The sequence below is a fragment of the Pempheris klunzingeri genome, chromosome 1, assembly GCF_042242105.1.
Source record: "Pempheris klunzingeri isolate RE-2024b chromosome 1, fPemKlu1.hap1, whole genome shotgun sequence".
Classification (NCBI taxonomy): Eukaryota; Metazoa; Chordata; class Actinopteri; order Acropomatiformes; family Pempheridae; genus Pempheris; species Pempheris klunzingeri.
This window is the reverse complement of record NC_092012.1, coordinates 29,645,565-29,670,775: the sequence shown is the minus strand read 5'-3', so window position 1 is coordinate 29,670,775 and position 25,211 is coordinate 29,645,565. Positions and strand designations below refer to the sequence as shown.

Here is a 25,211-nt window from a genome sequence, read left to right as displayed (position 1 = left end):
CACTTTCATGCATCCTTTATTCCATTATAAGCATTAAAACATCCATTGTGTTGCTTTCTTGCAACCACCACCACATGTATGACAATCTGTTTCACGGCATGTTTAAGGCTCATTTCATCCGTTTTACACACTATTACCAAAATCGGATTTTACAAGCTTCATCTGCCCTTCATTTGCATATGGTGATTCCAGTGTTAAAATCAATGAGACTAGAGTGCCCCTGTGCAGGGGCTAATATGTATAGAGAAGATACTGAAGTATAGTGTTACAGAGGATTATCGTACAAACCAGCTTCAGAGACAGTGTAAATCTATCAACATTTAGACTGGAAAACCTCGTAAAAATGTCAGTATCAAAACAATAATCAGGACTAAAGCAGGGTCTTCATTTCCTTAAAAAGAGGAGCTAGAGGAATTATACTAGAGATGATCGAGGGCTCGTTATCCAAAAACATCGGCCCAACATTAGCTATAATCAGAAAACACTAATACCCAACTGACAAACCACTTCACAGCAATACACTGATCAATCAAAAGATCATCACAAGTTGCTATGCAATTACCCCTCAACCACAATCCTTTTATGAAAACATTTCCAGCACTTACTTCAATGTGATAGCGTTATTTCTTTTTGTGTGTTTTAACTTCAACTTTAAGTGTTTAACTTCATTTCTTAGTGTTTTACTTCTTTTTTTTTTTTTTTCATTTGCAGGGGAAAAGAACAAATGATTTAAATACAGTCGATACAGGTTGAAATGTCCACGACGATGGAAGGTGATTTTGCATGCGTGACTTCCACGGCGTTCCATCTCCCCTCTGTGGTTCTTTCAAAATGTCTTTGGAGTTCAAGCTGGGATAAGAGCAAACTATCACAGGGCTCAGCAGACAACAGCGTCGCTGAAAGAGGGTGTTCATGGCTGATTCCTCTTCTACTGCGGGCAGGAACACGTGGCTGACGAAGGGGACGACAGTGGTCGGGGTGAATTTGGTTTTAGTACCTTTGCTGTCATGTCAGTATTCCCCAAACTGTCTGGCTTTCACAGTGATTGACTGATTGATTCCTCTGATGAATAGCAGCAGTTATGAGTCCCCCTGATGCCCGGCAGAGCCCTGCTGTAGTCGACAGCACTGTGTGAAATGTCTACGAACATAAGGCTTTTTTTTTTTTTTCCAGAGTGAAATGACTGATAAATTAAGTACACAGCCATACCCAGCGGCAGCATGTTCACCTTGAATACCTTCACATGGAGCAGAGTTCACAGTTCAGCGTCTGCTGTCTGCAGGTAAACCCAGCACCATACTCCCTGGCTTCAGTTTACAGTACTGAGTCAAGCGGGTTTCTGTTTCAAACAGATCAAGTCTTATTACCACATCATCTCCAGTTATGAAAATCACAGCCACGATGCCTGCTGCTCTCTCTTCTATTGAGGTAAGCTGACATTTGGGACGATCATTGCTGTGTTGCTTGGTAGCAAAGGTACGCACCTGGTGTGACACAATTTACAGATACACTAAGGGGTCGCTTTGACGCATTCACTAAATGTGCACAACGTGACCACTTTAATGTTTGTTAGGGAGTAATTTAACGTTTTCAGCAACGGCAATGAACATGTGTTTGTCTTCTGCAACACAGGAGTCAGTAAACATTCACTTAGGTTAAAATTCAGCATATAGGTGATCTACCAGTCACAAAGTATGTGAATAAACTCTTCAGGTTCTCTCTGCTCATTACCGCCCCCTTTCATCGTGTGTCATCTTTACAATTATCCTGAACAGGCAAATCAATTCTGAATGTTGTCATTTCACTAAAGTAAGCACTGTGGGTGCTGCTTGTGTGCTGAATTTACCAGTGGTGCCAAAGTATTCAAGCACTTCAGTAATTTCCTCCCAGAATTGCATTTGTGTTTGCCAATGAGCGAGGCATATTCTAAATTGCCATAGTTCTAAATGGAGTTTGGCGTTATAAGCTCCCTGTATGAGAGAGCAGCAGACATCAGAGCTACAAGGATCACAGCTACAAGCACAAAGACCAGGTGTGCTGGGCTGCAACCTTCAAACACACACACACACACCCACACACCCACTGAAAAAAAGAGGTTCTACCTGCAATTAAGAAAAACATGGAATGGCGATAACAAAAGAGATCAACATGTACGTATCCAAACACAGAAAAAATCATTACCTGAAAATATCTGCACACTAAAAGTGCAATAGTTTGATCACCCTGAATGGTAACTTAAAAACAGAAAAAGTAAAAAACTTCAGTTGCATCTCGAGGTGCAAAATTGATACTTCTTCACCTGGTATAAAAGAATACAAAAATCAAGCTTGAACATTGCAAAGACTCTCAGTCAAAAGAAGAGCAAGGATCATGGGAGAAACAGAGGGAAGAATAAGGACAATGTGATGGACCGAGGAGCACAGTGAAGAGCGACTGACAGGAAAGGGTGTGGGACACGGAGTGAGCAGAGGGAGCGACGGAGGCTGAGAGTTGGAGTGGAAAATGAATCCAGATTGAGCAGCGAGTGCAAACAACATCTAGGCTTGGGTTCATTGGCAAACTGTGTCCACATGTAGGAGCACCAGCCAGGTTTTGGGGACACTACATGTTGAGTCTAAGCTTCATGTCTGGCCGGTACTGGCCTTTCCCTCAGCAATCTAAAACCACCTCCTCTTCCAGTCTATGACACATTCCCACTCTGAAATTGCTCCATGGACAGGGGACTAGAGCGATCACTTTACTCCAGTCCTGCCCCTACGCTAAGAGATGTTAGGAGATGATAAGGAGGAGGCTTCTTGAGTGCGTTGAGATGAACCCTGGCCCGAGTGCTGAGCTCCCCTCAGGAGGTGGGAAGCTCAAAGGAGATGAACTGCTTGAGCCTCTCCAGATACTGGGCGTACAGTTCGATGTCGTTGTGGCCGGCTCCCTCCACCCACAGGGGCTCCACTGCACGGGGGCAGCGCTCGTACATGGCCAGGCCGTGGGAGAAGTCGATCACCTCGTCTTCCGTACCATGGATCACGAGCACTGGAGACGCCACCTTGGACACTTTGTCAATACTATGAAAGGGGAGCAGACAGAAAGAGATTAAGGGTACCAACAGTGTTCTTGCTGCCAGACTGTACACTTCAACACAGCAGATACACCTGCTCTCCTCACTAGATTGCATACATACATTTAAACAAAATCCAACATCATATTCCACACAGCCTCTTTTCATTTAGATATACCCCTTAATTGATAAAATAATGGAAAGTTTGAAAATCACTGACAACTGAGCAAACTCCATCAGTGGAAGAAGACAGGGTGATATGGTGAAAAAGTGAGCTAGGCCCTTGAGTTGAGATGGGTGTGTCAACCTTTTGAAACTTAATTTGGGGACACAGTAACAGCAATGATCTAAACAAGTGTGGGTTTGGCCGTCTTCTGCCATTACCACTGGCTGATGTGAGACGCATGCTGGGATTCTTTCCTGCCACAAGTTCATGCTTAAGTTGGCTCTCAAACCATTGTAGATAAGAGCAAGAACGATGACAGAAGATTAAAAGAGCATAAGAACAAAAGCCCCTCCAGTGGTAATACTTAAAAAGACACAGCAGACAGTAAACTTTTTTTTATGGTAAATTACAGGTTCCTTACATTCCAGTCAGGGATGTTCTAACTGACACTGGCAGATATTCACTGAAGTGTCACCAGAGACCATAGTGGGACTGGAGGCATGTCAAACAGAGGTAAAAACGTTTAATCACTTCATACTTGAAGCTATTCTGAATTATTCACTATGGCACTGTGCCCTTTCTGTTATGTCTTTGCTGGTGATCTCCTGGTTCCTATTAAGATGTTTTAAAGTCCACATTTCTAAATGTATAGAAAAGCTGGTGAGTGGAAACATTGTGTGTTGTTCCAAAGACAATAACATGGATGCGCAAAAGTGTGTGGAGTAACACACTCACTGCGAGTTACGTAAATGATAATAAGCTCTGCCTCGTGGCCTGGATGGAATTGTGCAAAGCTCCAGTCCCTGCCCTGCATACAAATTCCTTACTAATTATCCATGCCCATAACTAGGTGTAGCAGCACAGCCTCCATGCTGCCCTGGTGTTCAGATAGAGGTTAGTTGGAAGATTAACGCTGGGAATCATCGCGAGCTAATTTAATTTCAGATGGGGAAAAAAAGGCTATTACTGTTCACTTCACAGCTGGGCTATACAGACTGAATTGTGGCAGACGTGGCTGTCAAACACGCAGATAATCTCCCTCAAAATTTGTACGAATGTGATCTCACAGATGCACAAAGCAAACTCTGACAGAGGAGTGAATTACCCCTGCAACACTGGCAAACATTTGGTCTGCAGATGCTGACTATTTGGGCAGGGGTTTGACAGCATTTTCATTAAATGAGTCCAGTATCTAATCTTTTGAGTCCCTTATAGAATCTAATTGCGTTTAGCTGTCAACATTTGCAAATAACTAATGTTATGAATAGCTAAGGCTCCAGGGTTCAATGCTGATCTCTAATTACCTTTTGTAGGCTGTGAAGGACAAAACTGTGCAGTTTTTACTGTCAGACAAATAACATTGACAATCTGTAACTATGACAACCACTAACATGAGCAGAAGATATGAAATGTTGACTGAATATGTATCTGGCACATATAGTGATAGCTGTTGCTTACAGATTTTGAACACCTCACCTGGTCCTGATTCATACTGTTATAATGGGTGTTAAATTAGCTTAAACGGGAGATACTGGCTCCTGGATCAGGTGATCAGTCAAGATGCTGCATCTAATTGTCTAATTGGACAGCAACAAACACACTTGCGATGAACAGAGATGTCAGAGTGGTTTGCAAATTTCGTCAAGCAGAAAGAAATTAGCTACCGTTATTCAGAGAAGAGTCTTTGTGCGGTGTAGCAACTCCATAACACATCAGTCATATAAAACACAACTACTGAATGCAACTTTCTAAGACTGGAGGATCTAATTTGACTGCATTAGCTTTCCATACATATCATTTAACTTTTAATACCATGCACAAGCACCAAGGAGTGTCCACTGAGCTGGAGTCACTGCTTGCATGTAATTAAGTGTTTGAAACCTCTCTCCTTACAGCATATGCATTCAGGGTAGGAAACATGTTGGGACAGAATGCTTGTGTATTCTGCTGGTCACTTACTAAGATCACGTAATTTGCAACGGTTTTGCAGCGGGGCAGACCAGCCGTAAACATAGTGCAAATGGGATTTACAGGAACCACAAGGAAGATTGTTTGGTAAATGAAAGTCCATTGAGTATAGGCTGGGTTCAATGCCTTGTGTATATTTTATGCATCTTTGATCTCTTTTTCATTTCTCATGAATATTTTTAGTCTCCTAATGTATTATCATTTTTAAAGAAATAGTCTAAGTGCTTTTCACAGGTGTAGTTGAACCTCGGTCAGTCAATATTCTGTAATCAAAATTGCCATGTCATTTCTTATTTTCTTAGCTTAGTGACTGCTGAACTGCAGCTATGAGCATCCTTCCCTCAGACTGTGAATCTGAAGATATATATATATATATATATATATATATATATATATATATATATATATACACATTATAGGCAAAATTGGTGTCTTTCAATTCAGTTTCATTTTCCCGTTTTTTACGGTAGGAAAACATAGACTTGTTCACATTGTCCATCACTTGTACTCATTTTATTTTACCTCATCAAGCCAAGTTCATATGAACATTCTGTCTGAGTAAAGAGTTTCTGATCCTGGGCACGTGTCGCTAAGACTTTTTTGAAACTTCAGCATGGAGGTTCTTCATGGAAGGGAAGGTGTGTTCTAAATATGGACTAACAATTTATTCAGCCTGCCTCGGAGAAACTAGCTATTCATGCAAAGCTTATTCACACTGAAAAGAATCTCAGTCTGAGAGAAACTAGAAAAAACAAAAACAAGTAGCACTTGTGAGGAGTGTTGATACCAATATATTTGTGTCAGCCTAAAAAAAACAACAACTCTACAACTGATGTGTGACATACAGAGAACAAAAAAGTGGGCCAAACCCCAGCGCCACACTTGATTGGAGAACTTCAGATATATGCTGACAGTGGTCTCCTGCTGGGTTCTATAGAGGTCCAGCTGGGAAGCTTTGACACCAGACATCTCATCTTCCACTCAGACACACAATTAGAATGCAGAACCAGGAAACCTTGACAAAAGCACTAAAGTATGCAAAACATGCAATAAAAGTGGGTATGGTGGCACCACCAACACGACTTGAGATTATGAATGCATACAGCATAGTTGAACATGCTGAATAACAATACAGACATTTCCCAATGATAACCCCAATACAGAGATGGTAGTATTTTGGTTACATTTGGTTTCCCTGTGCACAAATGGCCATTGTTCATGCTTGTTGGTGCGGCAGTAAACATTATTTATTGGGGCGCATGTATTCCTTAGTAGGCCTAAACAAAAAGAAATCTCCCAACAACTTTTCTGACCAATACTGCAACTGCGACTAACTACTAGGCCAGTATTTGTGCGCTTCATAGTTATAAACAGGAATCACTTGAAACGAGCATAATCACAAATCATTCCACAAGAAAAGAATCAGATAAAATGTGGTGTTTTTGGTGAAGTCAACCCAGTGGCTTGTTTTCCTAGAACACAAGTCAGAAAGACAAAGTCTTCTACAAAGATTAACCTTAAACATAATCAAAGCTCACATTTATTGATGTGAGATATTAACAGTTAATTTGAAATTATTCAATAATATAAAATAAGGTGCTGCCCAAACTTCTAAAACTTCCTTGAAACCTACACTTAATATTCCTCACCATGCTACACTGCAGACTACAAATCTGTGGAGACACAGCAGACTCATTAAATTTTAACATCGTCTGACTGTTCATAATTTGGTCACACAAGCGGTGATCCCTTGTGTGACTAAATTATGAACCCTGCGATGTGGCATGATACTTCAATAACAACACGGCCGTTCCTTGGCTCTGAAGTAGCCTAAGCACCAGTTTTTGCTCAAACTAAGACGGTGGGTTGTGCTGATGCCACAACTGTCGTGCACAGCAAATAACAGCAAACATGCTTTGTGTTTGGTACAAAGGCAACAAACGCAAGAGGCTCATAAGAGTTCAGTGTTCATAAGTTAGTGAATTCTTAGCGGCTGAGTTCCTTCAGACACTACTTGGAGCGGTGCACAAGATTTCCCGACAAGTAGATTCAAGAAATACAGGGGCACTCACCAGTCATTACTAATCATAACAGTTTGGTTGCATAAAAAGCACGTTGCTAGGATACTATGATATATAGGGCTTCAGTAATTCAACATTAAAATGCAGTTAAGGTATGCTACTTTTTATTGAGCTATACCAAAACATTCATCTTCCTGATAACATCATGTTTTTTTTAAAAGTCACCATAAAAATATTCTTTAAAAAGAAAAAATGCTATACATACTGATGTTTTACTGTTTTGCAACTTTAAGACAGTGGATTAATGGCAGCACAGGTTTTTGGTGCTGACAGAATCATCATTGTTGCACAGCTACAGTTTCCTTGTTACAAAAACTTAACGTTATGAATGTATTGTTTTCTGCAGAAACGTATTCACCTTTGCATGTTGTGCCAAATAATCTAGTACACTTTAGCCGTGATATGAGTGATTTCCTAAATTCAGACAGTTGATCAAATACTTTTACTTCATGTACTGAAAGTAGGACAAAAAATGCAATATAACTTTTGGCTAGGGAACAGCCGGATTAGTGGTAGCTGATCCAGGTATTTTGTGTGGATCGTATTAGGTACGTTAGGCCCAACTCATTTCTGATCCTTTTTTAACTGTAATCTGTTGTGCTCTGGGTTCACCGGCTATCTAAAATAGAAAACACTTCTAAAGACACAGCTCTGTGAGCAACTGAACCGTCCAGATGTGTAGTAATTGCTGCTTTCCACAAACAGAAGTGGGTGTGACATTGATAAATTATTCTACATTAGGTTGTCAAACTCTGACTGTTTTATTAACACTAATTTTACAGGTGGTTTAACTAATGCGAATGATTAAAATGATCAATCCACCTCAATACTGTATTTTGACAACACTTGATATGTAGTAACTGCATGCTCCCTTTGCCGACTCCTCAGCAGTAGTGATAAGAAAGACCATCTGCAACAAGATGGATCTCACCAAGTAGCAGTTCCACAGAAACCTCTGCATATTAAAACCATTACTTTGTAGCAAGTGGGCTGTAAATTCCATGACTGGTGCCTTTTTCAGTATGAAAACAGTAACAGTTCCGAGGCAAGGATAAAGAGTGGTGGCTTAGGAAGAATCTTAATCCGTGACAGAATGAACAGTTGTTTCATCATTGTGATCAGATTATTGTACTGCAAGAAAAGAAAAATTAACCGCACAAACAAAAAGCGTGTGTTGGTCTGTATTCTCTGCACAAGAATAATGATGTTGATTAGTCACAGGGATTAAAGATTAAATATCTGTAAGCCTGAGAAGTTGTCCAGGAGGAAATGTGTACAATGTATTGAATTAAGTATTTAATGGATTTCAAAGTGCTCTCTGCCTGAAATCAGGCATGGTACCTGAAAACCTTCAGCCCTGTAGTCTACCTAACATAATTATTACAATAATAATGCTGATTAGTCAGTTACAAGAGACTTAACAGGTACATGAACATTAAGAGAGAAACATTACAGGCCAACATGCACATTTGAGGGTGATGTTTACACTCTCATGGTCCATCTACGGTTGACCTCAGGGGGTCTGAACAGTGGCTGCAATTTCCTTGGTAGGGTGTCTGTGCTCACCCTTAGAGACAAGGAGCTCAGACATCTGGAAGGAGCTGGGAGGAGAACCACTGCTCCTTCACATCAAAAGGAGTCTGCTGTGGTGGTTTGGGTGTTTAACACGGATACTTCCTGGACGCCGCCCCAAAGAGATATTCAAGGCATGTCCAATGGGGGGAAGAACCCAGGGCAGACCCAGAACACACTGGAGGAATAACATTTCCCATCTGGCCTGGGCTGGCTCAAGCTACCCCAGGAGGAGCTGAAGGCTATGGGGAGTGGGCTGTGTAGGTTATCTTGCTTAGTCTACCAGCAGAAAGTGGCAGCAGAATTGGTGGGTGGATGTTTGGATGAAAAACTGTGTTAATTTTGTCAACACCAATTCTGATGATAAGTGACTAAATTGCAATAATAACATAAATGGAAAACATACCGGCAACAAAAATGATAGCGAAATCTGTTCATTATATACTAACAAGCTGAGACGTGATGAAATAGTTGGCTCGGTTTAAAAGAGCCAACTAACTAACAGCGTCGGGCAAAAGCGCTGCACCTGGCTTCTTTTTTCAGGGCGCTGTGACTGTTTTTGTGAGGCTTCTGCAATGGCTTCTATTGGAAAATCTCTGACCCTTACTGGGAGGTTCTGGTCACTGTCACTCATTGTCAGGGAGCCAATTATATTTTGGACAGGGCTGGCATGTGGGTAACCAAAAAAATGGAGAACCTTGGTCTTTTATGTAAGCTGTTTATCAGCTACGTAGCCAACCCTGTTTTAAAGTAGCGTTAAGTTAGCAAGCTAGTTAATGTCTTTCTGTACAAAGTATAAGGGCAAGCATCCTCCAGTTGGTGCTCTTGGTGAAAAAATGTCAGACAAAAGGATACGGATATAAAAATCAAAAGGGGCTATGCTAGTCTCTCATACAGCAGCAGTCAGAGCTGTGATGTGTTGTCATAGAGACAAAACCCACATGCAGCGTTTTCTTCTCTCATGTCACAAACACTCCATCCCAGCATCTTTATGGGCATGGCCCTTACTGTGCAAACCCTCCATAAAGTACCGGCAGGCTATGAACCTCTCTAATTCATCACATGGTGCAGTGACAGAGGAGCGCTTCACTGGCCGATCATTTTAATACTGTATAACACCTGCCAGATAAGATGGTTGTGCCTAACCAAACAAGCAGAGGCCCTAAAGGATTGTTGTGCTGTAGATACATGCAGAAAATAAACAGGAGAATATAACTGCACGTTTTCATATAGACTTTAGTCAGTAACATAGTCTCAGTCTAGATCAGGGGGGTCAAACTCAATCAAAGAAAGGGCCACAATTTAAAACACGGTCGCAAGTCGCGGGCCAAACGGGCTCAACATTTAGTGAAGACTCTAAAAGTGACTCTTTTATTATAGTATATAATATAATATAATATATATTTTATCCAGAAATATGAATTTAAACAGCCAAACTTCAACAACTTTTCCTCAATAAAATAAATATAATTTTAAATAACTTTTCTTTTTTGTACTTATCCTGCCGTAGTGCCGTCTTATATTTATATTCTTTAATTATGGCCACATTAGCTCCACTAACAAGACACACGGGTTTACCTCCAATATCGACAAACAGGTAAAACTCTGCCCCCCCACCTGCTTTGAAAGTCTCTGTTTTCAAAGTCCACTTTTCGTTTAGCCATTTATTTTGGGGGGGGCTAGCTTAAGTGTCACTATAACATCACTGATCGATGCATTGATCCGCTGATCGATGTGTCATTATACCTGCAGGAGGAGGGGCTGCTGCACGGGTCTTGACTAGCACGGCAGCTGTTCAGTGCATTGTGGGATTTGTAGTATTAGAGGTGGGAGTGCTGTTTACCGACGGGCCATTCTTAATAGTGATATGAAATTATCTCGCAGGCCGTATATAATTGTCATCATTTTCCATGGGCACTTGACTATTGTGGGCCGTGGCCACAGCTCGTCCAGACATGCTTGTAACAATAGCAGAACAGAGGGAAGCACAGAGTGTAGATGTTTTTATAAAGCAGAGAAATTGTGATATTATCTAAATGAATACTATTTAATATGTCAGTTTCATCATTTTCCATGAGCACTTGACTATTGTGGGCCGTGGCCACAGCTCGTCCAGACATGCTTGTAACAATAGCAGAACAGAGGGAAGCACAGAGTGTAGATGTTTTTACAAAGCAGAGATTCTTAGATCGATATAGATCTGTAGAGTTGACATGATAAGAGAGGGTATAGACATGGTAGAAACCAAAGTTACAACATGGAGCTACAGATTTTAAGTTAACAAATGACTCATTGTTTAACTCTCAACTTCTATTAATATTTCAATTATCTTCTAATACGCTTATCCAAGAACATGGGTATTTATTTCATGAATGTTAAGTAAAACATGCTCAATAACAGACTGCATTGAGTTTCAGAAGAAAGTTGAACAGTTAAGTTGCAGGTCACATCAGGACTAAAGCTCACTATACTGATCCCTTTGCCAGCAGTTAATTTAGCCTATTTAAACAAAACAGTTTTTAAAAAAATGTTCATGACAAAAACAAGACTATGTAAAAATGAACCAGTTTTCATCACCAACTGCAAATTAAATGATGATCAAAAAGTCAGACGGATTAAAATGAACTAGTTTTGAACATACACAAAATGCTTTGGAGACAGAAAACTCGTGACAAAAATTAGACTAAAATGTCACTGACTTAAACTAAATCAAAACCAGGTGCCAAAATTAACACTGCTACCCAGGAAGTCCGCATACTTAGATATGGACGTGGCCTTTTGGTCTGGTCGCCAACAGTGGCAACTAAATTTTAACTGTTGCTGAGGTGTGCATGTATGATGTTGTGTGTGTGTGAGACCTACCTGGGGAAGGCATCGAAGCAGTAGGTCTTCCGTGTATCGGGGAAGGCTACCCGTAGCCCAGACATGAGTGGTGAGTGAAGGATGACAGCCGCGCATTCATAGCGAGCAGCCAGGTCGATGGTGGGCACAGTGCCGATGCTCTGACCGTACAGGATGATGTTCTCAGGTGTCACCCCATACCTGTACAACAGCACACAAACAAGCCAGATTTGCTTATAAAGGGATATTACGTAGAAGGAAAAAAAACAACATGTCGAGTCTGTTAATTCTATGTGTTTGTGTGCGCCATTATGACAATGATGTTACAACCAGCACCACAACCTCCCTATGCCAAACTGTCCCTTTAAAATCGAGGACAGTAGATTCTGTGGGTCATTTTCTGGTCCTGTACACTCTAATTAAGACAGGAGCCATGTACTGACTGACAGGTAACATTAGTGCATAGCTAACAATAGTCAGAATCTTTCAGTTACACTTTAAGCACATCAGTTACGTTGATCGCTTAATTGCCTTAATTAGGATCTCTGGGATTTCTGGACCATTCAGAGCTGAGCAGCAGCTTGTTCTGTCACTCTGTGAAAAAATAACATTAGATCAGCAGTAAAAGTGAGACACAGATGTAAACAAGATAATTTAGATGCTTGTATATTCACTTGAAATATCTTGTTGTCTTATTACCATACCCACATGGCACTTAGCACAAAATGGCCTGTTTTGAATGTAAAGGCTATTTGTGAGAATAATGTATCACAGTAATGTAGCCATAATCACCAGATGTGAGCTACAGTAAATTGGTTTGGTTTCTTAAATGCAGATAAACACTGAAATTGATTTCAAATGATGTACTATAACTAGTACTATAAACACAACACAGTTTTGTCAGCGACACAGCCCTGGTGAAACAAAGGGGCATACTTTTTTGATCACCCTATTTTTCTTTCATATGTTTTTGTCATTGATCCTACTTTCTTTAATGTAATCATAAACAAAAGTATCTATATGTAATATAATTTGTTCTTCATCTCATTCTGCCCATGTGGTTGAGCCTCGCTTGCTGCCCACTAATCTCTGTAATACTGCAAAAACTACTAATGTATACTTTTGGAATCTGACCATAATATTGTGTTACAATACATTTAGGCTGCAGGTTCAGCATACATAATCAATGCAATAAAATGCAATACTTTACTCAGCACTGTGTCATTAATATCTGATGGGGACAGCACTCACTGGTAGGTATCTAAATCTGTCTAGCCATAGAAACTGCACATGCCTGAACACAAATGACATGATATGAGAGCTCTATGGCATCGCTGTGGCTGTCTGCAGGTCTGTGCTATAACAAGCAGTAGAAATGTGGGAAAGAGGGAAAATAATGGTGTGAGAAATAGAAACGGGATAGACAGCTATCAGACAGATAGGAGGTTATAAAGAGAGTGAAGGGACTGCAAAAAGAGATGAGGGTTGTATTGCTGTAATGAGACTATTCCAGCGTCAAGATGGAGATTATACTCTCTGATAATCGGCAGCTGTTCGCAGACATGGCTCTATAACCCCTGAACAATGAGCCATTGGAGACAGACAGGCTGATTCTCCCTTTTAGGAACACAACCTAATCTCCACCAAATCAACAGACGGATGAGATATCGGGTACCTACACAGCATCCTATCTTTTGAGGATCTCAGTATGCGGTAAGGAAAGACTAGGACGTTGGGTCTGTGAGGTGGTCCAAGGACATCACCATCAACAGTCTGCGAATCTGCGTATGTAATACTGCAGCGCTTGAGGGCATATGAATTAGAAGGCCAGGTTTGACAGTACTCTCACATTGATAAAAATATCACTGTGCCATAAAGCACTAGGAAAGGTGCGATGAGACACGTGTCAGACTGAATTCCTAATTAACCTTCAAATGAACTAGGTCATACAAGTCGTCATTGAACCAAGTATCAAAGAATTTCTACCTGGTCTGAATGTCCACCCTCCAAAAACATGCTGCGATCTGTTTCACAAAGTTATATGAATTATTGGATGTAGCCTTCATGCATGATTAGATAAGCTGGCACTTTGTTTGAAGCAAACCGAGGCCTTAGTGCGCATTTTTTATTTTACAGACTGGCAGTTCAAAGACTGGTGAGTAAAATACTCCAGAAACACCGTACTGAAATGATTACCATCAGACCAACATCGAGATGGCAATAACTAATCTGGAATTTGCAATAAAAGACTGGATTTGATACCTCAAACTAATGTGTTTGTCTAACCCAATGTGAGCAGGAGAGGAGGCAGAGGCAGGGTAAGACAACAGGGTGAACATGTACTCGAACTTGACCGATGTTTTGCAGACTTTTACAAGAACTAATCAAATGGAAATATTTAACACAAATTAAAAACCAAAAAAGGTTTTTCAGTTTCGCAACATTCTACCTCAACTTTTTAATGTCAAACTCTCAGTCTTTGCCATGCAGCTAAGCAGACCAGATCAATAGGTCAGATGTGCTTTAAAGCTGAGCACAAAAAGTCATTAAAGTTTGCATAATGTAACCTCACGGCAACACATGGCATGTGGGGGAACTGTATATAACCAAATCATGTACTACTACCCACTCATAAAACACAGTCATATATATGAGAGAAACTTCAGGGCTACAAGAGGGGAGCCTCCAGTTTTCCAGCCTCCAGCAACTTATGACTGACTCTGACTCTAAAAATCACACTGACTGGATTATCACATAGAATACATGTGACACGTTATTAACAGGACAGATGTTGTGACCACACTGGTGTATATACAGTAAATTACTATAAATTGACTATTATATTACTATAAAGACAGTGACCACAATAAAGATGACTCAGGTCCAGTATCAGTTGCTGTAGATGACATTCAACTGTGACGAATGCAGTTTTGAACATGAACGTTAAACGGGGTTAAAAGCTGATCATGAACACTTAAATTATAATAATAATAAGAGCACTATGCTAATGGAAATAATATTTCAATGTTATTCTATATTTATCTATTACTAAAGGAGGTTCAGTGGGTTACAACTGCTACCAACTGGGGACAGCATCTTTTAAAAGTAATAAAACAGTCTTTGTGCATTTAGATGACATGACATCAACCATACTCTGATCCTATCCTAATATGTAGACTTGCTAGGAAGAATGTCTATCTGGGATCTTGTAAAAACATTCTAGAGACAGAGGGGATACACCTGGTGATGCACAGTAGAAAAGCATTAAATGTGATCTGGACAGTGGCAAAGCTTTTCCCAGATTCACCTCTTAAGGACTGCAGGGTGAAAGGCTATAGGAGAGGGAGAACAAGGACGGCCTGTTCCTCTGCCAAAACTCACAATGTGGGGAGGAAGCTTCAAGGAAACCCTCCCATCTCCTGACAGTGCTGGGAAATGAAGAGAGGCCGAGCAGAAATGTTAAGCAGCCTTCTGACAGTACACACATACAAAGAAGGATTAGACCCGTGCTTAACAGACAGCCATGACAAAGGATTTGGACGAGAGGTGCTGGGTTGTATGTGTCCTATGAAGTGATGCCATCATATGAGCTCCTCAGATAACAGCTTGGGTGTGACTAATCTGTTGGCCTGAACAAAGCCCGCTTCTGATAAGCAGTAACCAAATTGAGGAGCCATCCTGATAGCAGATTATGACCCCACACATGAATGGACAAAGTAGCCATTGGTTGGCAGCTGATTCCAAAAACTGTGGACTTGCAGTCAGTCTGGACTATGGACTCACTATGTGACTTTGAAGATGATTCATAACTGGATCAAGTACATGGACAGTCGGTGTTGGTTGTTCTGGTAATGAGAAGGAGTGAGACTTCGGTCTCATGATCCTACAGATACCATCACAGACTATCATTGCAAACATGTCATATGCATATGAGAATATTGTTAAGCCTCAACAATATCCAAGTATCATTTAAATACATGCTTGTGAGAGACACCATGGCAGGAGTTCCCCAAAATTAATCGCAGATACTGTGCCGGTCGTTGCAAAACAAGCCATTTGTGTTAAGCTAGACAAACATGTTCTGCTACCCACTCTAAAATGACTCATTAAGTGCAGCAGTCAAGTCATAAGTGGCAAATTAAGTTGCAGCCATAGCAGATTTCTGGTCAAAGTGAACTAAGGTATCACACGAGGCCAATATCTGCTTTTATCACTTATTTTACCGTCATAAAATGTTCGTTCATACTACACAATATGGAAAAAAGTGACACTATATCCTTTTTTTGTGATATATATTGCATTATGAAGAAATGTATTCATTCATTACAAATATATTATTAATGTCCTCTTCTGATAAAACTCTTTTGCTCCAACCACACTTGCTCCTCCACTTACAGTTTCATACTGTCTGTGACTGACAGGTGGTCAGGACAGGTGGAGAGAGAAAAAGGGCAAAGGTATTTGGGAAAAACAGCATGTCTCTTAATAAACTTGACAAACAAATTTACATTTAAGATACCATTTCTAACAATGTGCAAATGGATGCTTAAGTGCAGACAGATACATTTTTGTGTGATTTGTGTGAGTGTGTGCAGGGAACAGCTCAGTGACAGTGACTTTGTAACTTTTAACCACTGCCATTGATAACGGGAATATACACACACTCAAATCCAGCTCACGTAACTGAATGCCTGCCTCGAGCATCCTGGAGATATAACTTGCGACAGTAGGAGTGTTGCGTGCATGTTTACAGGCAGGTGATACTCAGACTCTGTGATCAGTTCGCCGTGTGCTCTGGCGAGGCGAGGCACTTGAGTTTATCCAACAACCAAAACAGTCAGCGTTCATTCTCATGTTTACTGGGGCCTGCTTTGCTTTCACTCACTGATAAAGTGACCCTTTCACCAGAGACTTTTCTTGTAGATTAGTCATAGAAAACAAAAAGATGTGTTAAGAGTTAATGTGCCTGACTTACCATTGCACATCCTGCAATGTGACAACTGCACGTGCACATCACAATGATGATGAAATGCTCATGCAGCCCTTATGCATACAGACAGTGTTTTCTGAAAGGGGTCCAGATAGACAATGTACAGAGTAAGCCCAACTTATGCAGTACTCATTTTTTTGTGGTGGCACAAAAAAAACTGAAATCAGCCCCTTCTCACACTAGCTAACACCCACACAGCTGCACACTTTTAGTGGGCGAAACAGTTTGATTTTTAATTAAATTACTGTGACACACTTCCATACAGCCTTCCCTCTGTGTGGTGATGGTGGACAGTAGGAAATCACTGGACATCAAGCAGAGCAAACAGCTTCTTGGTGTAATTATGTCATCATAAAAACTGACCAAGTGTTGACAAACACAGTATCAAAGGTCAAGGTCAATGTACTTTGGGGCAATTAGAAAAGTAACACCCACCCTGCTTTATAACACATAGGGAGAAACCAATAACTTTATTGTACACAGTGGCCGCTAAAACTACTGATAGTTGCTATCTGGGAGTGGGTGTTGTAGAGGGATGTTTGATATAGATAATAACAGTTTGAAGTGTCAGCATGTTACAGACTTAGCTCCACAGGTGAACGCCTTCATATAGAACATTGGCCCCTGGACGGACTGGATTACAACAATATTATGCAAAACCAAGGTGTTCACTCCACAAGAGATGGGAAGACACATAGTTGGTGGTTAAGTTGCTTACACTCAAAAGAAATGACTTGGGTTCATTCAGAGGCAGATGTAAGCACTGTTCATACAGATGTGCAGCTGGTCCTTGCCTTGGAGGACCACCTGGAGAGTTGTTGCAGGTATATGTCAAATTATTCATCAAGTTATTATTTCTTTTTGCAACTTTCCCATGTAGCACCACTGGCCACCTTTCTAATCTTTGAGTGGGCAGCACCAGCATCTTTTTCAAGGTGCAATTCCCAATACATTATCTCTAATGTTTGGGTCTGTATGTGTGAAAAGACTACACAAACCTGCTTGTCTTATCTATTTCCTTACAGTGGACAAAAGGGACTGGAGCACACTGATCGATGTTGAGCCTTAAATTGTGCAGACTAATGTTTCAAAGCTACTGTTGAAAATCAGAGTCAAAAAGTCAATTAATTGATATTGATTATGCCCCGGTGCTTGTGTATTACAACCACCTCAACAGCTACATGGAACTACAGGCATTGGTCTCCGTTTTCTCAGGGAAGAAGGCCAAATGAACATGTTAAGTATTAACAGGGCTCTAATTTCAGATACTGAGTTAATAGGAACTCCAATAGAGAGTGGAAAAATAGGAGATAGGGAGCTGGTTGAATAGTCCAGGAAGCAAACTGGTTTGATTAGATGACCTTCTGACCTTTCTCAAAGATATTCAATGCGTAAGTCTCAAGAGTCCCAGTTCATCTGGAATGAAGGGAAACAGAAACACTATGTTGAGTGAAAAAAAACACTTGTACAAACACCTGAGACTCTAAATGGAAAGTTTCTTTCAAAGAAATCAAGGTATGGGGAAAAGATACGGAAAAATAGAGAGAGCAAAGTTTCCATATGCAAACTAAGACCAATATAAAATGGCCAGTCAAAACATACTGTGCAGAATTTCCATGGAAAATGAGCACGGGTATGAAAAGCAGTCTCCAAGTGGAAGTATCAGAAATAGTTTTCTCAAGTTTAAAATGCAGCTTACAGGTCAGCCTATGTAAGACAAGGATTGGTGATCAGGTGCATGTACGGTAGATAATGAAACCCTTAAGTACTTTTAAAACTAAATAGACAGACTGATGTCGCAGACAAATGTTTCCTTCAACTTGAAAATAACTGATTTTTGAGCCCCGTCTCATCACAAGCTTAAAATCTCACAAAAACCAATCATGTCTCAAAAATGGAAATAAACAGGACTTCACATCTTGGAATGCTTTGGCAGGTCCTCTATCTCAGTAAATAACACTTTGTTGATATTGATAAAAAATGTCTCTGGTGTGGTTTAACAGGACCAGGGCACTAATGTCTAACTTATTATGTCTGGGAGGACAGACTCTCTGGAAGTCCCAGGAAACACATGAGCCTTTCAGGGAAGATGAAATAAATATCAGAGTTCATTAAGCAGACATAACTGCTACTTTAACAAAGCTTTATTGGGCATTGTATACAAAAGAAAGAGAAAAGTGACAGCCAGCATTACAAATCACTTTTGATTAAGAGTAAGGTGTGTATGCCCAGACTGATGCCGGAGGCATTCAGTAAAATTGCCAGAGGCTGCATTACGAAGGATGAAAACAACATCCATACTCTGAGACACGAAGCCCAATGCAAATCGATTTTAAACAACCCTGCCAAAAATACAATCATTAACAAAAGACATTACCACTAATAGAAAAAGGACTAACATTTAGAAACACTAACATCACAGACGCTCTCTGGGGTGCTTTCTAAGAGCTAAAATTGTTTGCATTCTGCTAAATGTACTAGACATGGACAAGCGGTAGGCTATATTATATTATTCTTTCTGCTGTATGTGAGCTTTTTTAAGACTAAAAATTAGCAATAATAAATGATGAAGACTTTGCTGACAGACATACAAAGTTTAATGATGTTTGATGCTGTGTGGATGTCAGACATTTGTATGAGTTTCAGAGAATTTTGAACTGTTTCTTCATGAAAATGTATGACCCCTGTCAAGGCTCCTCTCACCAATATATATTAGCGTTACAGCTGTATATAGAACTTGATCTAGCACGGTGTTCTTTTTCCAAATCTTTAAGACTATGCAATGCATAAGTTAGAAAAATATAAACACCTCAAGATGTCTCTCTACAGAAGGTAGAAGTCAACAAGTCATCATTTACTAGCCAATAAACATTCCTCAATAATAACTAAACACATTATTTGTCAAATTGCACCAAATTGTTTTGCTTGCCATGTCTAGTCTTTTCACAACCATTTGTCCAAACCCAGTCATAGATTTCTGACTTGCTAACATATTAGGACATTGGAGGCAATGCTGCAGCTCCACGAGCAGGAATGCTTTATGGCACAGAATGTCAAAGCACAGCTTGCCTCCGTGGCTGGTCACTAGAGAAGAAGTGCTTTACAGATGAGAGGGGATGGAGAGATAATGGCTTTCTGTATGACAGCTGCTCGCTTGTGGTCAGAACTCATCATAGGAAAACAGAATCAATTAAAGACCGCAAACACTCAAAAGCTCACATTAGCTGTTGTGAGCATTGTTTTTAATGATGTCATATGCTATTATGTTGTTTTCAATCAATCACTGTTGAAAAATATTTTGTCTTGGAAATTTTTTCAGTTTACCAGCTATTGCCAGATAGATCAAACTGTTAATTTTGTACTCTTCATTGGGGCTTTTTCAGTTTTTTCTGTCCAAATTAGAAACACAAGTGAACTATGCAAGTATCGATCAAATGAGTCTAAATATGCATTGTGAGGAACAGGATCCTTGGTTAGGTCACTTGGGAAGATCATCAATGCATGCTCACACTATTCTGCCAACACTAGTCACATCAGACACAAAGTGATGCCCAGCAGGGACAGACTGAAGCCCAAGCTGACAGGCAAGAGACTCCTATGTTTCATTTTTATCTCTCAATAAAAGCAGAAGAAGCTAAGCCTGGGCGGCTTTTCCAACCGACCACGAAGCCAACATTCACACTGATGTAATGAGGCTTGTGCAACACCAGCGAAAAAAAAAATCATGCTCATATAAATTGGCTTATAGGAATATCCAACCCAAATAGTGATGGGGTGACAAATCACTCACTTATTTTGTTATTGCAACCCAAATTCCCAAATGTCTTTCCAACCCACAGCGATGTTCTGCAAGCTGTGGTCATGAAGAAACTGTGGTGGGTTTAGGGGTACTGCTGGGCATTGTATTTTTTATCTTTTAAGCCCGGTGGTGGGAAATGCAATTTCAAAGAGAAAGAAAAAGTACAATAAATTGATTTAGCAATTATCAAAATGTCAAGCTAGCTGATCTTAGTGCAAACAAATCTTTATCTTCAAAGCCTTTCTTGTTGCTCCAATTCAGCAGAGCCCTGAAGGCCTAGTAGCAGGACTACCACAATGAGATTAAATTGCTGTTTAAGGCCATAGTTTTAATGATTTTCTACAAAATGTAATTAAAAAGATATTGAATAAAAATAAACCTCCCCCAAAAAGGTGCTTAGCTCCCCTAAGGAGAGCCTAATGATTATCACAGTGTTATGCTTGGGCGGGTTGCTCTTCAAAGGGTCAAGAAACAATGAAGTGTCTCCTTTTAATGCTGGAGTGGGAAGAGATGCTTTTGCTTTCCTTTCAGCTGCATTTAGACTACTGTATCTGTGAAATGGAACATTAATCTGAGGCGTGTTCAAAACGACAAACCTACAGGTCTTCATTTTATATGAAGTAGCCTGATAATCAGCCTTTGACCTCTATTGTAATATGACAGCAAGGTGACCATAACATTAGGACAATGACACTCTTGGCTCTCTATCACAGAATCTCTCCTAACACCTGTGATGTCTGAGAGACGTGCAGATATGGAGAAGGTTTTACTTTTGATTTTCAGCAGTATGTAAACTACATATAGTAAACCTTCTTACCTGCTGTCCTTTGAAATAAATACAAGATTTTCTGCTATTACACGTAATAATAATCAGAAAAATAAATGGTTCACATAGGGGGCAAATATACAATTCTTCGGTGGAGGGAGGTGTATGAGAAACAGCATCTGTGGTCACCTGTTCCAACTTGCATATTCCCTGTAACTCACTGCACTTTCCGATCATATCTATACCGTCCATTGTCTGTTTTTAATGTATTTTCTGCCATTTTAATGTATTTTATTGTCTTTTACTGTAAGGCGACCTTGAGTGCCTTGAAAGACGCCTACAAATAAAAAGTATTATTATTTATTTACTTTTTTGTGAGTCAGGGCCCAAACTACAGAACACACTACCTACTGGGGCGGCCAGCTCACTAAACATTTTTAAAAGTAAGTGAAAAACTTCACCTCAGCCACTAACTGGTTTTCCTGATACGAGCCTGAAATTCTTGCTCTCTGCTTTGACATTTATTCACTACTGGCCTTTACTTGATTTTATTATCACCGGTGGAAACATTGGCTGAATTATTGCTGTACATTTCCCATATTAAACATACTAGATTTGCAGGAAACAATGAAATTATGTGCAATGCCTGCAATCCTGCACTGAAATTCAGGCCCTTCTGTCTTTAACGATCACAACTGAAAACACAACAGGGCAGCTTCACCACAACAGAACTAAATGACAGGCTATTCTTCCTTAACAACTGCACAGTATCCACATCCAATAGGCAAATAGTGTTGTCACGGTACCAAGCTTATCATTTCAATATGATGCCTGCCTAAATATCTTGACATCAATACTGAAATACCACAGCAAAATCCTAAACATCAGGAAAAGTTTTCAAAAAATGACAAAACCTGAAATGTATAATTTTTTTATGGATAAATTATTCTGAAGTTTCAACAATTTAATGTTTCACTTTTCAGTCTGATAACCTTGAGAGAGCCTGTTCTCATTCATTGTCATTCTTAAATCTAATTTTACTAAATAAAAGACTAAGAAATCAGAGTGTATGAAAGAGGTGGTCACACCCACTCGTCATTCTTAAAGAATGTGTACTATGAAAATGGGGTGTAGTACCACTTTTAGCGGCAGTGCATTCCTAGTATCGGTACACTGCGCAACACTACATACAAATCATCTCAACAACCCCATAAATGACAAACAAGCTCTGCATTGCACGGTGTGTGTACCAGTGCAGCAGAGAGAGAGGGACAAGTTACTGATGCAACAAGCTGTTGAATGATACACATGTGCTGCAGCAGGACAAGCTTATAGAAGTTACTAATATATTGCTGTTTCACTAGGAGTTCGATTTAAAGTCACCCGTTGCAGAGCACCACGATATTCCTGCAATTTAAACAGTTTATCAGCTTCGTCTTATTTTCCATCTAGTTGTACTGAAGTTCACTATGGACAGATTCTGCTGATCTGTAATAGTTAATGATGTAATGATGTCAACCAAAGGAGATACACAAGGGGAGTGGTGTTTCCTCTTCTTTTTCCTTCTGACAAAACAGATGAACATAAAACCCAGCATATGAACTAGAAAATGAAAATTTAGAAAAAGAAGCATATGAGCGAATCACAGAAATTGGTGACACTTATTGAGCTACACATTGCTGATTTTGAATTCACTGTACTTTTACTGGTAAAAGCTCCATAGTGTGTTTCACTACAAAATTGTGCTCGTACAGCATTTTGGACCATGACGGCCTTCCCCAGTGCAAGTGTTGACACACAAGAGCCATTCTTAAGTCCTGGACACACACACCAACTTCTGTTTTTCCCTACACCTTTGAACCACTGACGTCGGTGAGAGACATGTTCCATAATTTAAGCAGTAAACTTATAAATTTAAAATGCTGCACACTCATGCACTTTTATTAATATGTTCAGTCAGACATCGACATTCATCAAACCAGCTCAACTCCCAGTGATGTTTCATGTTGCATCTAATCTCATTTTTATTTCATTTCATAGTTTATTTGAACAGGGACACAAAGAAGGTTCACTCTATAGGAAACAAAGGCCGATGTGATGTGCTGGGTTTCCACCTGTTATCAGTGAAGGAGGAGTCACAGTGACAATGGCTCCGCCTGTGATTAGTGTGGGAACCAGTTTGGGATCAAGAAGGCCTTTGGGTGACCAATGTAAAATGCAAATAAAAATGTATTTTCATCATCTGAAATGTTGGTGCAACATCTTTAGCTTAGAACTGTTTTTCACATTGTGAAGGTGACAGCTTCCACAGCACAACAGTATGTAGTAACTGTATGTTTGGAGGGGGAAACATGTATTTAGCTGATTTTTAAGCTTTGTCACAGAATTTCACAAATCCAGTGCACATCCTCCTCAGTATGAGCACGTATGGGACTAGCCTACTGCATGAACACCAAACAACTGAGGACATTAGCTGATCCACAACACTCACTTGTTCCTCAGGACCTGCCAGGCCGCCTCGATGTCCGCATACAGGTTCTTCTCTGAGGGCTTCCCGGTGCTGACTCCGTAGCCCGAGTAATCGTAGGAGAACACGTTGCAGTTGATCCTGGAGCCGAGGCCGATGTAAAAACTGCACATCTGTCCCAGGTCCACGGCGTTACCGTGGGAGAACAGCAGCGTGTACCGACTGTTCGGGGCGCAACGCACAAACATGCATCCGACCCGGTTTCCCCGGCTGCTCCTGGTGCTGAACACCTCCACCGCATCGAGCTCTCGCTGGGAGTACTGCCAGTCCGCCCGCTCGGTCAAGTGTAAGCTAGTTACCCCGTTAGCATCGGCGTGCACCGAGTACGTGGGCTCCGGTGGGAGGAAAGCTAGCTTGGCCGCGATGCGACTGGGACAGGGCGGACAACAGAACAGCCAGCAGAGTTCGCCGAGAGAAAACCCATTCATCCTGGGGCCTTGTTCGGGCATTTAGGCGCGGGGTTACCCGGTTAAATCGACTGCTTTTGAAACAAAAAGACAGTTCTCTTCCGGCTTGATGTCCTATTTCTTCCCAATTAGCAGACTTTAACGAGCAGCGTTGGATGACAGGTGGCTCAGTCTCTCGACCCCGCGGCTAACGCGCTAGCCGGCTAGCAGGGAGCTAACAACAAAACTCAGACCTCATGAACATTAGAGACGAACGAAGGCGCAACGTTTAACTTCATGTTATTTCACAGCGCGGAAAAGAGCAGCGCTGGTCTCGGTAGAACAATTCCGCCAAAGTAACATATTACAGGCAATACGTCAAGGCTCGTTGCTAATACATTGCAAGAGAGTGAACGGCCATTTCTCAGGAACGGAGACAATCCGGTCTTCCGGTCCAACCGGATATCCTGTTGGACTCCTGTTCTGTTTGTTAAAGGTTGTCTACTTTAGATCGCTGATTGTTTCTTTGTTACATAATATTTATTTAGTCTTTAATCTTTTTATTGGCATGACAGAGCAGAACCCTACACTGCCAGAGCATTAGCAAAAGATAAGAAATAAATATGAAATAACAAATATCAACAACCAGAGCAGATAAATCAGAATAATTGAAATATACAATGGATTTTAAGACAACATTCAAATTGATATGTATTAATCATATATACAGTATAAAGGCTTACATTATATCTTACTTATATATGTGTGTGTGTGTGTGAGAGAGAGAGAGAGAGAGAGAGAGAGAGAGAGAGAATAGCATTTCAATCAAGTCCACTTCATTTACATAATGTAACACCTGTCAGTATGATACAGTCCAGTAGAACTCAACACTTAACATATAATTGAATGGACACATCTTAGAATAGGATTTCAAACTGGACAGCGTAGGCTTCGTGTGGCTAGATTCTACGGCAGGGCTGTTGGTTGTTTCATTTACGTAAACTGTTGTTATAATTACATTTTCCTCATCAACATTTCTGCCCTGAAACAGATGTGCACAAGC

At 40.5% G+C, this 25,211-nt stretch overlaps 1 protein-coding gene across 1 annotated transcript; it reads right to left on the bottom strand.

Moving 5' to 3' along the window:
• On the bottom strand, positions 1-24,580 carry abhd17c (abhydrolase domain containing 17C, depalmitoylase). Its single transcript, XM_070833495.1, has 3 exons — positions 23,727-24,580; positions 11,702-11,881; positions 1-3,059 (listed from the first exon to the last, which is right to left on the bottom strand). The coding sequence occupies exons 1-3, from the start codon at positions 24,209-24,211 to the stop codon at positions 2,840-2,842; spliced, it is 885 nt and encodes a 294-aa protein (XP_070689596.1). The 5' UTR covers positions 24,212-24,580; the 3' UTR covers positions 1-2,839.
• Positions 24,581-25,211: the final 631 nt, after the last annotated feature.

Coding starts and splice junctions, on each gene's coding strand:
- abhd17c (XM_070833495.1), bottom strand. CDS start 24,211: ATGCCCGAACAAGGCCCCAGGATGAATGGGTTTTCTCTCGGCGAACTC. Junction 11,882..23,726: donor TGGCAGGTCCTGAGGAACAA/GTGAGTGTTGTG, acceptor GCTGTTGTACAG/GTATGGGGTGACACCTGAGA. Junction 3,060..11,701: donor TGCTTCGATGCCTTCCCCAG/GTAGGTCTCACA, acceptor CCCCTTTCATAG/TATTGACAAAGTGTCCAAGG.